General features: G+C 45.1%; 1 protein-coding gene across 1 annotated transcript; it reads left to right on the top strand.

Moving 5' to 3' along the window:
* Positions 1-1,982: 1,982 nt before the first annotated feature.
* LOC134290710 (uncharacterized protein K02A2.6-like) lies at positions 1,983-3,329 on the top strand. Its single transcript, XM_062857887.1, has one exon. It carries the CDS (start codon positions 1,983-1,985, stop codon positions 3,327-3,329), a length of 1,347 nt encoding a protein of 448 aa, XP_062713871.1.
* The last annotated feature ends 11,252 nt before the right edge of the window (positions 3,330-14,581 follow it).

The raw sequence follows: 14,581 nt of genomic DNA, 5'->3' as shown, positions 1-14,581 counted from the left end.
TAATCGGTTGTTTTTATCGATAAACTCTAAATGAAAACAATTAAATATAACTTTGGAATAAGTAAATTCTCAGTTTGAAAATCAACCATGCGTTTTATTGTTTTAAACAAGCGCCATTTTTCTGCGTGTATATGCAAGCCCAACAAGCATACTTGAGAAGTGGTGGTGGAACTGCGCTCGAGCTGGAACTAAGCTCCTGAGTAGTGTAGGGTATGAACATATCTATTTTGAGTAGAATAGATTGACTGTGTAAGGAACAGTGTTACCTGGATAGAACAATCTTGACGTGTGGGAGAAAAGAGGAAGAACGAGAGAGTTGTTGTGCGGAAGGAAAAGAAACCGGACGGTGTGAACGGAGTGGTCTCGCGAAATAAAGATTAAAGTGGAAAAACGTATTGTAGCTGATTTGTTTGACTGTGAAATAATATCTACATCTGGCGACGAGCGATAGAGGAATTGGAAGGTAAATATTTACTGAAAATTTGTGTAATATAGCAGTTTTAGTTGTGGTGGGGAGTCTGAAAAAAAACTGAACGCGAAGGCAAAATGGCTGGCTGCCTTGTGTGGAATTTATTTTGTGCTGAGGAGGAAAAAGGAAAAGAAGCGAAGACGGGTTTCGTGCTGCTGAAATCCTGACATGCAAACAGTGACATACGTAGGTAGTGAAATTATTCAGGGTGCACAATTGAAAAGTTAATAACAAGGTGAAGATTTTGATTTGCTCAGGTTCCATTCTGAAGCAAAATAAATTTCTGCAGCTAGGGGGCTGGAAATTTGGCAAATTGCTAGATTCTTCATTATTTTTTACCTGCAGCCATGCCGCTGGGAATGGATGACAGACGAAAAAAAAAGTTTCTGCAGCTAGGGGGCTGGAAACGGATATTGCTAAATGATAGATGTTTCTGCAGCTGGGGGGCTGGAAGCGGATTGCATAATGATGAATATTATAAATTGTTTCTGCAGCTAGGGGGCTGGAAACGATAAGTAGATATGCAATACGTTCGACAAAAATTTCTGCAGCTAGGGGGCTGGAAATAGTTTTGAAGATAATGAAATTTGAATGTTTTTGCAGCTAGGGGGCTGAAAGGATTATTTGTGTGAAATATTTAAGATCGATGATAGTGTTTTCAGCTAGGGGGCTGGATGCTTTGGGATTCGTATAACTAAGAAAGCTTGAAATCAAAGATTGGAAAATGCATAATTGGTAGATAGATGTTCATAATGACACTACAGTGCACTGGGATTAATAAAAATGTTTTCTAGCCTCGACTTGTGTTTTATTTGATCAGTGAGTGCTTGGGCCAATTTGTTTTTTACAATATGCTTTAATCGCATGATCATTACCGAGATCATCGCATGATTTATTTTTAATCTGAGATGGAACAATTTCTGTTCTTGTTCGTTTCAGATGGAGGAAAGTCGACCCTTGCCAATGTTCAGATGTGAACAGATTGAGAGTGGGAAATTAGCCAAAGAGTGGCTCGAATGGAAGGGTGCGCTTGAGATTTATTTCGAATCGTACCAAATCACTGATCAAAGGCTGAAGCGTTCGAAGATGTTACATTTGGGGGGCCCTCAACTCCAGAAGGTTTTCAGGAGTCTTGACGGGACTGAAAATTTCCCTATTGTGCTCTTGGAAAAACCCTGGTACGACGTGGCAGTAGAACGGCTGGATGCTTATTTTAAGCCACGTAGACAAGATGTGCTGGAACGATACAAGCTGCGGAATATGAAACAAGGTACAAATGAGCGGTTCTCGCATTTCGTTCTACGCCTTCGACAGCAACTGCTAGATTGCGGACTAGAAATGTACCCCCAAGATTTCAGAACCAGTGTGGAAGAAATGATGCTGATTGACGTAATCGTGGAGGGATGTACCTCTCCAGAATTACGCCGCAAAATTCTGGAAAAGGATCAATGTCTTTTCCGACATCGAAGCGCTGGGTAATTCGATGGAAAGTGTAAGGGCTCAGGAACAGGAGATGACCAAGCACCCTCGTGACAGCACCGGAGAAGTCGAAGTTCGTAAAGTTGATAAGTTTTCGGTTGGGCGAGCTGATCGGAAGCAAGAACGGATCGTTAAGCGCTTTGTTGGCAGGCCTTCTCCGTATGGAACGGTTTCGAAAGTTGTTTGTTATGCATGTGGCAAGTCCGGTCATATCTCCAGGGATACGGCATGCCCTGCTAAGGGACAGAAATGCCGTAGATGCCAAACACTTGGTCATTTTGAGAAAGCTTGTCGTAAGCGGTCGTCTACTTCTCAAGACAACTTTGTAGCGAGGAAAATCCGTGCCGTAAGCAACGAGTCAGCTTCCATCTCTACTGAAAAGGACATCTCAACTGACGAGGTTGAACAGAAGGTCTACTATACGTTTCATACTGGAAACGAGGCAAATTTGATGCAATGTGAGGTCGGCGGAGTTTCCATTGAAATGATCATTGATTCCGGATCGGATGTAAACCTAATCTCGGCTGGAACGTGGGAAACAATGAAGGCTCAACGTGTCGTTCTTCAGAGATGCACTAAAGGCGGTAACAAGATTCTGAAGGCTTATGGAACCGACAAGCCGCTGGAGATACTTGGTTCTTTTGAAGCCGTCGTAAAATTAGGACGACGTTCAGCCTCCGCGGAGTTTTTCGTCATCAAAACTGGGCAGCGGAATATACTCGGCGACACAACTTCCAAGCAGCTCGGCGTGTTGAGAGTAGGTGTTGATGTAAACCAAGTTCATCATAGTTCTCCCATTCCGTTTCCAAAAATTAAGGGAGTACAGGTTCGAATCAAGATGGATCCAACAGCAGTACCAGTTTTTCAGCCGCTGAGGAGAATCCCGATTCCGCTAGAAGACGCCGTGAACAGAAAGTTAGACGAACTTCTCGCGAAGGATATTATTGAGCCGAAGAAGGGTCCAGCAACATGGGTGTCCCCGCTGGTTGTTGCGAAGAAAGCCAATGGAGAAATCCGATTGTGCGTAGACTTACGACGAGTTAATCAGGCCGTGATCAGGGAACGTCACCCTATGCCAATTATTGAGGACGTCTTGGCGAAAATTGGAAGAGGGAACGTCTGGAGCACACTTGATATCAAGGACGCTTTCTTTTTGCTAGAGCTGGATGAGGAATCAAGAAGTGTCACAACTTTCATCTCGCATCGGGGCTTGTACCAGTTCAAACGCCTCCCTTTTGGACTGGTTTCAGCACCTGAGATGTTTCAACGTACCATGGATGGCATCTTGGCGGACTGCGAAGGTGCCTATTGGTACCTGGACGACGTTGGCGTGGAAGGAAGCACTGTCGAAGAACACGACACACGTTTGTCTAAGGTATAAAACTTATCTCGTGTTCGTTTTTTGGGTATATGAATAGAGAGAAATACTTCAGAATTACTAATTTTATTGTTTTATTTATTTGGTTGTTTGATTCTAGGTACTGCAAAAGTTGAGCGAGCATGGGGTGGTTTTGAATCAAGACAAATGTAAGATTCGTACCGATGATTTTCAATTTTTGGGTTATCGTATCAATTCTAGAGGTATCCTTCCCTCCGCGGAAAAGCAAAACGCAGTTGCGACGTTCCGCCGACCCACGAATGAATGTGAGGTGCGAAGCTTTCTGGGTCTGGCAAATTATATGGGTAAATTTGTTCCTGATTTGGCGACCATTGACGAGCCCCTTCGAAGTCTTATTCGAAAAGGTTCAAAATTTCACTGGGGAGAGAAGGAAGAAGAAGCTTTCAACCAAATCAAAACCAGTATTGCAAACGCGCCTTGCCTAGGATTCTTCAAACCTGAAGATGAAACATCTGTTATGGCGGACGCGAGCCCTTATGCCTTGGGAGCTGTTCTGCTGCAGACGAATGATAACAATGAAACTCGAGTAGTCTGTTTTGCATCCAAGTCTCTAACAGACACGGAAAGACGATATTGCCAGACCGAAAAAGAGGCACTTGCTTTGGTCTGGAGCGTTGAAAAGTTTCAAAGTTTTTTGATCGGTAGGGAATTCAACTTACTAACGGACTGTAAGGCACTGACTTTCCTTTTTACTCCAACATCTCGTCCATGCGCTCGTATCGAACGTTGGGTACTACGGTTGCAAGGTTTTCAATATAAGGTTTTACACATCCCCGGAAACTCAAACGTGGCAGACGTACTTTCACGGCTTTCAACCGTGCCACCCAAACCATTTGATGAAGGCGAAGAGTTAATGGTGCGTGAAGTGGTCAACTCAGCTGTAACTGCAGTCGCCCTGAAATGGGACGATTTAGAGAAAGCCAGTCGGGATGATCCGCAAATTCAACATATTTTCCGAGCTCTAGATTCAGGAATGAGTGATGAATTACCTTTGGAGTACAGGATGATATTCCCGGAGCTGTGTCGACTGAATGATGTGCTTCTAAGAATTGATCGTATTGTAGTCCCTCAGAAACTACAAGGTCATGTTTTAAGTCTTGCCCATGAGGGCCATCCTGGAGCTCGAATCATGAAAGGACATCTTCGGGCGAACGTCTGGTGGCCAAAAATGGACCAGCACGTAGAGAGACATGTTAAAGCATGCCGTGGGTGTTCACTTGTATCGTCCCCAAGTCCTCCAGAACCAATGATCAGAAAGGAGTTGCCATCACGTGCATGGGAGCAAATTGCGATTGATTTTCTAGGCCCTTTGCCAAATGGGGAAAATCTTCTAGTTTGTGTCGACTATTATAGCCGATTTGTAGAGGTTGTGGAGATGAACGACACATCGGCCAAAGCCACAATAGATGAATTAATGATTGTTTTTTCCCGTTTTGGAATACCGGAGAGCCTCAAGGCTGACAATGGTCCGCAATTTGTTTCTGATGATTTTCGTTTGTTTTGCGAGGAGTATGGCATTCGCCTAGTGCACTCAATTCCGTACTGGCCCCAAATGAATGGCGAGGTAGAGCGCCAGAATCGTTCAATTTTGAAACGATTAAGAATAGCACAAGAGTTGGGAAACGATTGGAGGACGGAGTTGAGGAAGTACTTGCTTATGTACCACGCAGCCAACCATTCAACTACAGGCAAACCCCCATCGGAGCTCATGTTTGGTCGGCGCATACGGACTAAACTACCAAGCATACTTGTTGCTTCAGAGGATTTCGAGGTCGTGAGAGAACGAGACGCTTTGGAGAAAGAAAAGGGGAAATTGTATGCAGACAGGAAGCGTAGAGCTCAAGCAAGCGATATCAATGTCGGGGATCAAGTACTGGCAAAAAGGACACGGAGAGAAAACAAGCTTTCAGCAGATTTCGCGCCAGAGCCCTTTGTCGTTATTCGGAAGAGTGGAACGGACGTCACCATTCAATCAAGTACCACGGGAAAGGAATACAGAAGGAGCTCAGCTCATCTGAAAGCACTTCCGAAAGTTGACAACCATCGCGCAGCCGCAGACGTAGCCGATCCACTTGAAGGTCCATCTACGCTCAACTTTGAGCGCAAGCAACATGATGGCGAGAAGGCAGCGGAATTACCGGGAGCAGAAGAAATACCAGTTGCAGGCACTTCCAGGAGAACCCGAGCAGAACCTAAGCATTTGAAAGATTATATTACATACTGAATAATTCCATTAAAGTAAGAGGGGGATGTAGGGTATGAACATATCTATTTTGAGTAGAATAGATTGACTGTGTAAGGAACAGTGTTACCTGGATAGAACAATCTTGACGTGTGGGAGAAAAGAGGAAGAACGAGAGAGTTGTTGTGCGGAAGGAAAAGAAACCGGACGGTGTGAACGGAGTGGTCTCGCGAAATAAAGATTAAAGTGGAAAAACGTATTGTAGCTGATTTGTTTGACTGTGAAATAATATCTACAAGTAGCACGTGCTTTCCTAAAGAGCGTTGATCGGTTTTTCACACGCGCCCTCAGCTCAGCCAGCCAGCCAGCAGCGTTACAGACGGAGTTCGAGAGAATTTCAAACCTCGAGTGCCTGGTTAGACAGCCAGCTGTCGTAGCCTACAATGCGATTTCTACGCAGTTGACTTTCTCACCCATGTAATAGGTTCAGCTGATCATCGAGCAGCCGAGATCAGTCAATTTTCGCCTACACGGTAAAAAATCAGCACTGTGATATAAACTGATTGGCACTTGAATTCGCACTACTGTTCAATCCGTTTGTTATCAATTACATATCATTTGATAAAGAACATCCAATGCCTCTTCAAATTCGATGTAACTTCACATCAATTCGTTGTTGACAATGTTTTGATTTCAAAACTAAAATTTAAAAAAAATGTGTGCAGCCGCACCCAGATTCGATACCAGGACCTTTAGAGTCACGATCAACTATTTTACCACTACACTGCTTCACATCTGTTAGAGAGGTGCGAATCGAAGCGAAGCACTTTCTACCACCTGTCATCTATATTTACTTTCATGCCCAAAACAGTCATTACCAAATCAACAACTTTTCACTTTGGATCGTATTGCTTTTTACAGTAGTGCAAATCGAAGGGATTTTCTGTTGATTTCTCTGGTAGGTTTGTTTTGGTCCTCAAATCAACACTGACAGCATTGCGATCTCAAAGGAAAAGCACTTCTGATCATGTTGATTACGACATTGAATAGTTAAGGGATTTTTCCCTTACATCTAGCGTGCAGAATTTTTACCGTGTACTGTCGATCGAGTGCGTTGAGTCTACAGAGAAGGGCTTTATGATGGTATAGTGGTTAAGGAGTGGTACCCAGAGGCGCTGAGTTTGACATTGCGAATTATATTCTGCTACATCGAATTTTATATCGCTTCAAATATTAAGGAATTTGCTACCGTACTCAGAACCCGATTATTGATCTCAGGCAAAAACAAAAAAGAGTGCAGACCTGGCCTCAGTAGGGAGGTAGTGTCACAAAGAAAACACCTACAAAGTAAACTGATTGATTAGCCATTTGCGCGTGCTGATTTTTTAATTCAGTTAACGCAGTAGGGTGATACCTGGTACGGGCACCCATTAGAACCGGTTACCACCCAAGGGCAAGTACAAAGTTACCTGGCCTGAGATAATGGTAATTAAATCATTTCGAACATTGCATTATCGTTACACTTAGGTAAGTGATAGTTAAGTGAAAGAGAATCCGGTATCTGTGGGAGATCGAAACATTCCTGGGATGGTGTGAGTTTATAAACATTTTAAGATGAACAGTTGCCGGAAGCAGATCAATAATTGGAAGGCAATCAACAGTCCAATATCATTCTATACTACATCAACTGCACTTCTCTTTTCATATCCTCAGACGAGAAGTGACGCCTACAGGATCGTTATAGCCAAGACGAGAGGTGTAATGGCTCCTACAAAGCAATCTCCTGAGATGTTGGAGGGGATCGTCGAGGGGCTTTTTCCGCGTCATGATCCTAGTCCTTGGCCTCCTTTCTTAGGACAGCCGGGGACTGGGTCTGGCGATGAGGAGAAGGTCACCGATGTGGAACTTGCGGGGATAGTCCCTTAGCGTAGGAAGGGCCCAGGTCCGGACGGAGTTCCGAACCTGGCCTTAAAAGTAGCTATTGCAGAGGCTCCCAAGATGTTTAGGTCTGTTATGTAGAAATGCCTGGACGAGGGAGTTTTCCCAGAAGCTTGGAAGAGGCAGAGCCTGGTACTATTGCCAAAGGCGGGTAAACCACCCGGAGACCCGTCGGCATATAGACTGTAACCGTTGTTACAAGGTTCAAATAAGTTTTTTAAATATGCGCCATGTTAGTCGAGGATTTAGGTAGGTTCACATACTTCAGCGATTAGAAAACCACTGGGCTGCAAACATGTTCTACAGCTAAACATGGCGTGAATCAAGTCACAGTTAATGACGTCACGAAACAAATGAGATGGCTGAAGGGTTCGAAGGACTTTCGGGGGGCGGCCATCGTCCACTTTGAAACAGGCGAGCGTGTAGATCAGACGTGCTAAAGTTAAATAGTGGAGTGAACAAAGCCAATAGTAAGGCCAATAGTGAGGTGTGCCAAGGTTATCCCGAATTCAGGTAACTAGACCCTCCAATACCAGATAGATCGAGACTGATCCTGGAATGTCCTGCAATAGGACCTTTTTTGTACCGTTTTTTTAACTAGCCTTCTGATTGGCGCGTCGAAGGACCGCCAGTGCACGCCACGATCTGGGTTGCCGTAAGGTGCCCAAATCTAATCGTAAAGGACCGACACTGTTCCTCTGGCTTCGGGCCATAAACGCTAAGGAGGAACTAGCTCTCGGGCAAAAGCCCTAATTACCAAGGAGAGATTCCCTTCTCGGTTCGACAGAGGGCGGCCTTGCGGTCGTCGACCGACTACGTTTGAAGGAAGCGCCTGTAGTCTAGAACCAACTCCACAAACCGCCATTCCAGTCCATCTCCAAACGCCATTGTAAGTTCGAGATTCCAAAGATCATCAGTAGCTGCTCCACCATCTTGCCGGTGGAATACAACGAGCCTGGTCAGCCATCGCTGGAACAGCAGCCCCGTCGCGAGCGCTCGCAGGTTTGCAGCCAAAGAAGGTACGTGCAGTGAACCAGTGACCCAAACAACAGAACACCAGAATACACCGTAGATTCGAACCGCTTTAGTGTTAATTATTTAAATCCTTGAGCGCCCTAATAGATCCGCGAAGCCCCTCCGGTTGCCCGGTAGCGCGCCGACCCTGTGACTACGTCCGAGTCTCGCGCTGCTGAGTTGTTGTCGGGCAGAACATTAGTTTCAATTGGCTCCCAGCCAAAATCGCGAAAGGCAAACGGAGGATCGAATAGTATAAAAAATTGTTTGAATTTTTTAACACGAGCGGGAGGAGAATACACATTCAGTTTTTCACTGATTGTGCAGGATCCGCGCATTACTCTTTGCCAACACAGATTTTTAGATTGATTTGGAGAAGTTTAAAGGTGGTGGCCATTGGAATCGGTTTCGGAAGTGCTGAAAAATTTGAAGTTTAGAGCACACTACAGTCGTTAGAATTGAATTGGATTACTGACTGATAATCAATTGAATCGTTAAGCGACTGAAAGTAAAAAAAAGGTCCTGAATGAGCACTAACACTATACACTAAAACACACAAATTAACACCATTTATTGAATTCGTATTTCCTTATTTTGATTTTTAGTTTTAAAGTTTCCTAGCGTAAGTTGATTGAATTTTTATTTGTATATATTGTGCTACTATTTGTTGAATTTCCTTGATATTTTATTGAATTGCTTAGTTTTGAATTACCTATTATTGAATTTTCCTAACTGAATTACTACTGAATTAACGTCACAATGAATGACGAACACGTGATGATTTATCAATCGATGAACGTTGCGCACTTACTAGATGATGAGGTCGAACATGAACTCGTCATCCGTCGGGAGAAGTTTTCTAGTGGTGATTCGAGGGACGTGAAGAGACGCAAATTGCGAGGAGTGATGAAGCTGCAAAGGGATAAGAACGATTTTACTATCTGTTTGTTGAAAGACGAGCAGATTGAGGCAGAGTTTCAAGAAATTGACGAAAAGTTGGCCAAGATTCGCGAGGCGTTAGAAAACAGATTAGTGAAGAAGGTCGATATGCCACCGTTGAAAACGCGATTAGTTCATTTGCTTTTCCGGTTGCGTAGGTTGAAAGAAGGAAAGAAGTTCGATACGCAAGGTCTCGAGAACGCGGCGGTTCAAATGCTGAACAACTACTTCTCGTTTCTCTCGACTGACCCAGATGCAGTGTTAGAAACGCAGGAGAGATTACGGAACGATTTGAGTAGGCTTAGTGTTCAAGGAGGGAAAGAGAATGAAGAGGACGAAGAAACAGAATCGTTGTCGGAGGAAGACGTTGTTGTAGCGCGTAGAAAGGGTAAGAAAAGGCGGCCTACAAGTACGCCTAGGAAAATTAGAAGGAGGAAAATGAAAAGCCCCGACAAAATGATGAAGATGATGATGAGCAGAATAGATAAGTACCTTGAGCAGAAGTTGAGCAGTTTGAATCTGAGTAGAGGGAATGAAATGAGTAGTAGTCAGTCTAGAGGGCCAGGGAATAGCGTCGAGGTCGTAGAATCGGTGAGCGAGGAAGAACAACCGCAAGCTGAGGGAAGCGGAGCGGTAGGAAGAATCCAGACCCAGAAGAACAGCAAACCGACTCGTAAAACGCAGGTAGACGACCGTGCCGCGAAGAGAAGAGGGGAAACGCGTAGAGCAGAGGTTTGTGAGGAAAGCAGTGAGGACGATTCGGACGGTTCTACAAGTTCGAGTGACGAGGAGGAATCTAGCAGCTCGGATGGAGCCCGCCGCAGTAAGAGGAAGGGTTCGTCACGTAGACCGCGACCAGTAGCAGATTGGAAGCTCAAGTACGATGGGAAGGACGACGGAAAGCTGCTGAATAAGTTCATTGCGGAGGTCGAGTTTATGGCGGAAGCTGAAAACATCAGCAAGAAGACGTTGTTCAAGGAGGCAATCCACTTGTTCGCAGGGGAGGTTCGTACGTGGTACATGGACGGAAAGCGGAACAAGGACTTCAGGAACTGGAGCGAATTAGTCACCGAGCTGAAGTTAAAGTACCAATCGCCGGACCTGGATTTCCACTACGAACAGCAGGCTACGCAGAGAAGACAGAGGAGATCTGAAAAATTTTCGGAGTACTACAACGCGATCAAGGAGATTTTTGGATATATGTCAGTACCACCCACTGAGGACAGGAAGTTTGACATCGTGTTTCGAAATTTAAGGTCCGATTATAAAAACGCCTTGGTGGTGAAAAATATTCGGACTCTTAAAGCGTTAAAGGTTTGGGGAAGAAAACTGGATTCGGCAAACTGGTATTTATACCGGAACAAGGACAATGAAGCAGGCCAGAAGTCCGCCCAAGTGCATGAAGTTTCGAGGAAACCATTCCAGAAACCAATGGGCACTACTGGGAAGGATTGGAAGCCGAAGTCCTTTGGCAACAGGGTTCCAGAGCAGAAACATCAGGATCAAAAATTCCCAAGAAGACCAGCCGAGAATCAGAAACCACCCACACCTAGGAGAGAACCACGGAGAGAGCCGTCGCCGCAGGAAGGTAGTTCAGCAGGCACTCTAGCTAGGCAGGCTGAAATGTACCGTATGCCAGACAGTGAGGTGTGTTTTAACTGTAGAGGTAAAAACCACCATTACAAATCCTGTCTACAGAAGCGTGAGAAGTTTTGTACAAAATGTGGTTTGCATGACTTTACAACGGAAAATTGCCTATTTTGTCAAAAAAACGGACGCAAATCGACGTAGGAGGTCGTCGAGTGCGGAACCAAAAACCTCTAACTGTCTTCGTGCCGTCCAATCCAGAAGTGGAGGAGTTAACTGTTCAGGTAGAAGGTGATAATCGTCCGTTTGTCAAATTTGAGGTAATGGGGATGCAAATGGTAGGGCTTTTAGACAGTGGTGCCCAGGTGTCAATTCTAGGAATTGGAGGCGAGAAACTGTTGAGAAAGCTGAACATGAAAAAGTCCCAGACGAAAACGAAGTTGTTCACAGCTGGAGGAGAGGTTTTAGAAGTTCGTGGAGCGGTGCATCTACCAATTACGTTCAACGGCAGGACGAGACTTGTAACGACCCTAATTGCTCCCTCACTGAAAAGAAGGTTTATCCTGGGGATGAATTTTTGGCGTCTTTTTGGCATTGAACCCACCATCAAAGAGTCGTTGGAAGCGTTTGTTGAGGAAGTCGAGGTTGAGCAAGATGAGGAGATACAGTTGACACCAGAACAGCGGGAACAGTTAGAAGCTGTCAAAAAGGAGTTTAAAGCGTTTGAAGATGGTCAGATTTTGGAAACAACTCCGCTTATAACTCACAAGATTGAATTCACTGAGGAGTTTCAGGCAGCACCACCTGTCCGACTAAACCCATACCCTTGGTCTCCAGAGGTACAGAAGCAGGTCGACATAGAACTGGACAAATGGATCGAAGCTGGAGTTGTAGAACGATCGACGAGTGATTGGGCTCTGCTGATAGTACCCGTGATGAAAAAAGGCGAGACAACCGAGGGAGAAACCAGCTTGAAGGTTCGCATGTGCTTGGACGCCCGAAAACTCAACGACCGAACGCGTAGAGATGCCTACCCACTGCCGCATCAGGATCGAATCCTTGGACGATTGGGGTCTGCGCGATTCCTATCGACGATAGATCTGTCCAAAGCATTTTGGCAGATTCCCTTGGACCCTGATTCCCGTAAATATACGGCGTTTCGGGTGTTTGGTAGGGGTCTATTCCAATTCACTAGGCTTCCATTTGGCTTGGTGAATAGCCCAGCCACGTTGTCAAGGCTGATGGACCAAGTGCTTGGTTACGGTGAATTGGAACCAAAAGTGTTCGTGTATTTGGATGATATTGTCATCGCGAACGACACTTTTGAGGATCACATCCGCAGTTTGAAGAAAGTTGCTCGAAGGTTGAAGGAGGCGAACCTGTCCATAAACGTGGAAAAGTCGAGATTCTGTGTTCCTGAACTGCCATACTTAGGGTTTATCTTGTCTCGAAATGGCGTAAGGCCGAATCCGGACAAAGTTGAGGCGATAGTGAACTTCGAACGCCCAACTTCCGTTCGGTCTCTCAGGCGGTTTTTGGGCATGATTAATTATCAGGGAGTGAAATTATCGATCACGATCGCGATCATAGAAAACTCTCTCACACGCATTATCGGCGAAAAAAGATGTGCGATAAATTTAGACCCGGTTTTCTCCCGAAAATGTGTTCTCGCTCGTCCCGCAGCGCCGAAAATGGATTATCACCAGCAATGAGAAGCCGACTGGTTTGCTCTCTGCGCTTTGTTCGCCTTTCCGTCTGGCCGTCGCCAACAAAGGTAGCTTTTATGAATCAAATTTCTTCCTGCTTTCGAGCAGCTTCTGTAGTCGCGTGGTTATGGTGCGCGCTAGGAAACATTTTTGTGGAGGGTCCAGGTTCGAATCCCATTAGCGGCACAATTTTTGTTATTTGCCTTCTGATAATTATCGCGATAACCGGCAAGGTGAATAAAGTTGGATAGCGAAAATGGCAAGAGAGATTTTCAGTTTTCGGCTATCTTTGGTCGTGGACAACAGCAGCGAACGATAAACATTTCTCGCTGGAAAAAGAATCGTAGAATTGTTCGGTTGCTCGGAAAATGTCAATTTTCGTCTCAATTTGCTGATAATTTCATTCCCTGTTAATTATTATAGGCGGTTTATTGAGGGATACAGTGAAATAACAACGCCATTAACCGACCTGTTGAAGGGAAAACCAAAGGTGGTTAGATGGAATGAGCAAGCAGAGGCAGCATTCATCAACCTGAAAGAGAGATTAATCTCGGCACCAATTCTGACGAACCCTAACTTCGAGTTTCCGTTTACGGTGCAGACCGACGCCAGTGACAGTGCGATCGCAGGAGTGTTGACCCAAGAGATTTCAGGAGTGGAACAGGTGATCGCCTATTTCTCGAGGAAGTTAACCACGCCACAGAGGGCCTGGAAAGCAGCTGAAAAGGAGGGCTTGGCTGCCATGGAAGCGATCGAGAAATTCAGGCCGTATATTGAAGGTACGAGGTTTACGCTGATCACCGATTCCTCGGCTTTGTCGTTCATAATGAACACTAAATGGAAGTCGTCATCCAAGCTGAGTCGGTGGAGCATGCAGCTGCAACAATACGACATGGTAGTGCGCCACCGAAAGGGGAAGGAAAACGTGGTTCCTGACGCCTTGTCCAGGTCGATGGAGGCTTTAGAGATTGTCGAGCAGGATGGATGGTATGCAGGCCTGGTTCGTAAGGTTGCCGATTGTCCCGAAGATTACGCGGATTTTAAGGTTGAGAACTCCAAATTGTACAAATTTGTGTCTTCTCCAACTGAATCACTGGATTACACTTTTGAGTGGAAATTGTGCGTTCCGGAAAATCTGCGGAGGTCAGTCCTTGAAGAGGAACATGATGGAGCGATGCATCCAGGCTACGAGAAAAACATCCAGCGTTTGAAATGTAGGTACTTCTGGCCACGGATGGCAGTAGACTGCAAGAACCACATCAAAAACTGCAGAACTTGCAAGGAATGTAAGCCTTCAACTGTTGCCACTGTACCGCAAATGGGTAACCAAAGGTTCACCAATAAGCCGTTCCAAATTCTTGCATTGGACTTCATTCAAAGCACGGGGGTGAATCTTCGTCACTAAAAGCACTGCTCGTTTGATAGCTCAGCACTAGCGAACCTGGTGGTGGAAGTCAAGCTTTTTCCTACAGCGAGCATAGGGAGACGATGTAGCACGCTTGGATGATTTTTTATTTTCCCATGGAAATTCATTTCAATCTAGTTTTCCAAGTGAAAATTTCACGCCTTCCACCTCGAAACTTCAAATTTGTTCGAAGATACACATCTGTTCTGTGTTCAAAGTCTACCGAGAAGCAAGCAGGGTAAATGCCATTTATTGGTCATAATGGACCTGTTTTCAAAATGGATTCTGCTTGCTCCATTGAGGAAAATTGAAGCGAAGGACGTGTGTAGGATTGTGGAGGATCATTGGATGAGGAGGTTTGGAACACCGGAGGTGATTATAACGGATAATGCGACGACATTTGTAGGAAAGGAGTTTCAGGGACTGCTTCAACGTCGAGGAGTTCAGCATTGGCCGAACGCTA

The sequence above is a fragment of the Aedes albopictus genome, chromosome 3, assembly GCF_035046485.1.
Source record: "Aedes albopictus strain Foshan chromosome 3, AalbF5, whole genome shotgun sequence".
Taxonomy (NCBI): Eukaryota; Metazoa; Arthropoda; class Insecta; order Diptera; family Culicidae; genus Aedes; species Aedes albopictus.
Note: the sequence above shows the minus strand (reverse complement) of the source record. Positions and strands in the feature narration are given on the sequence as shown.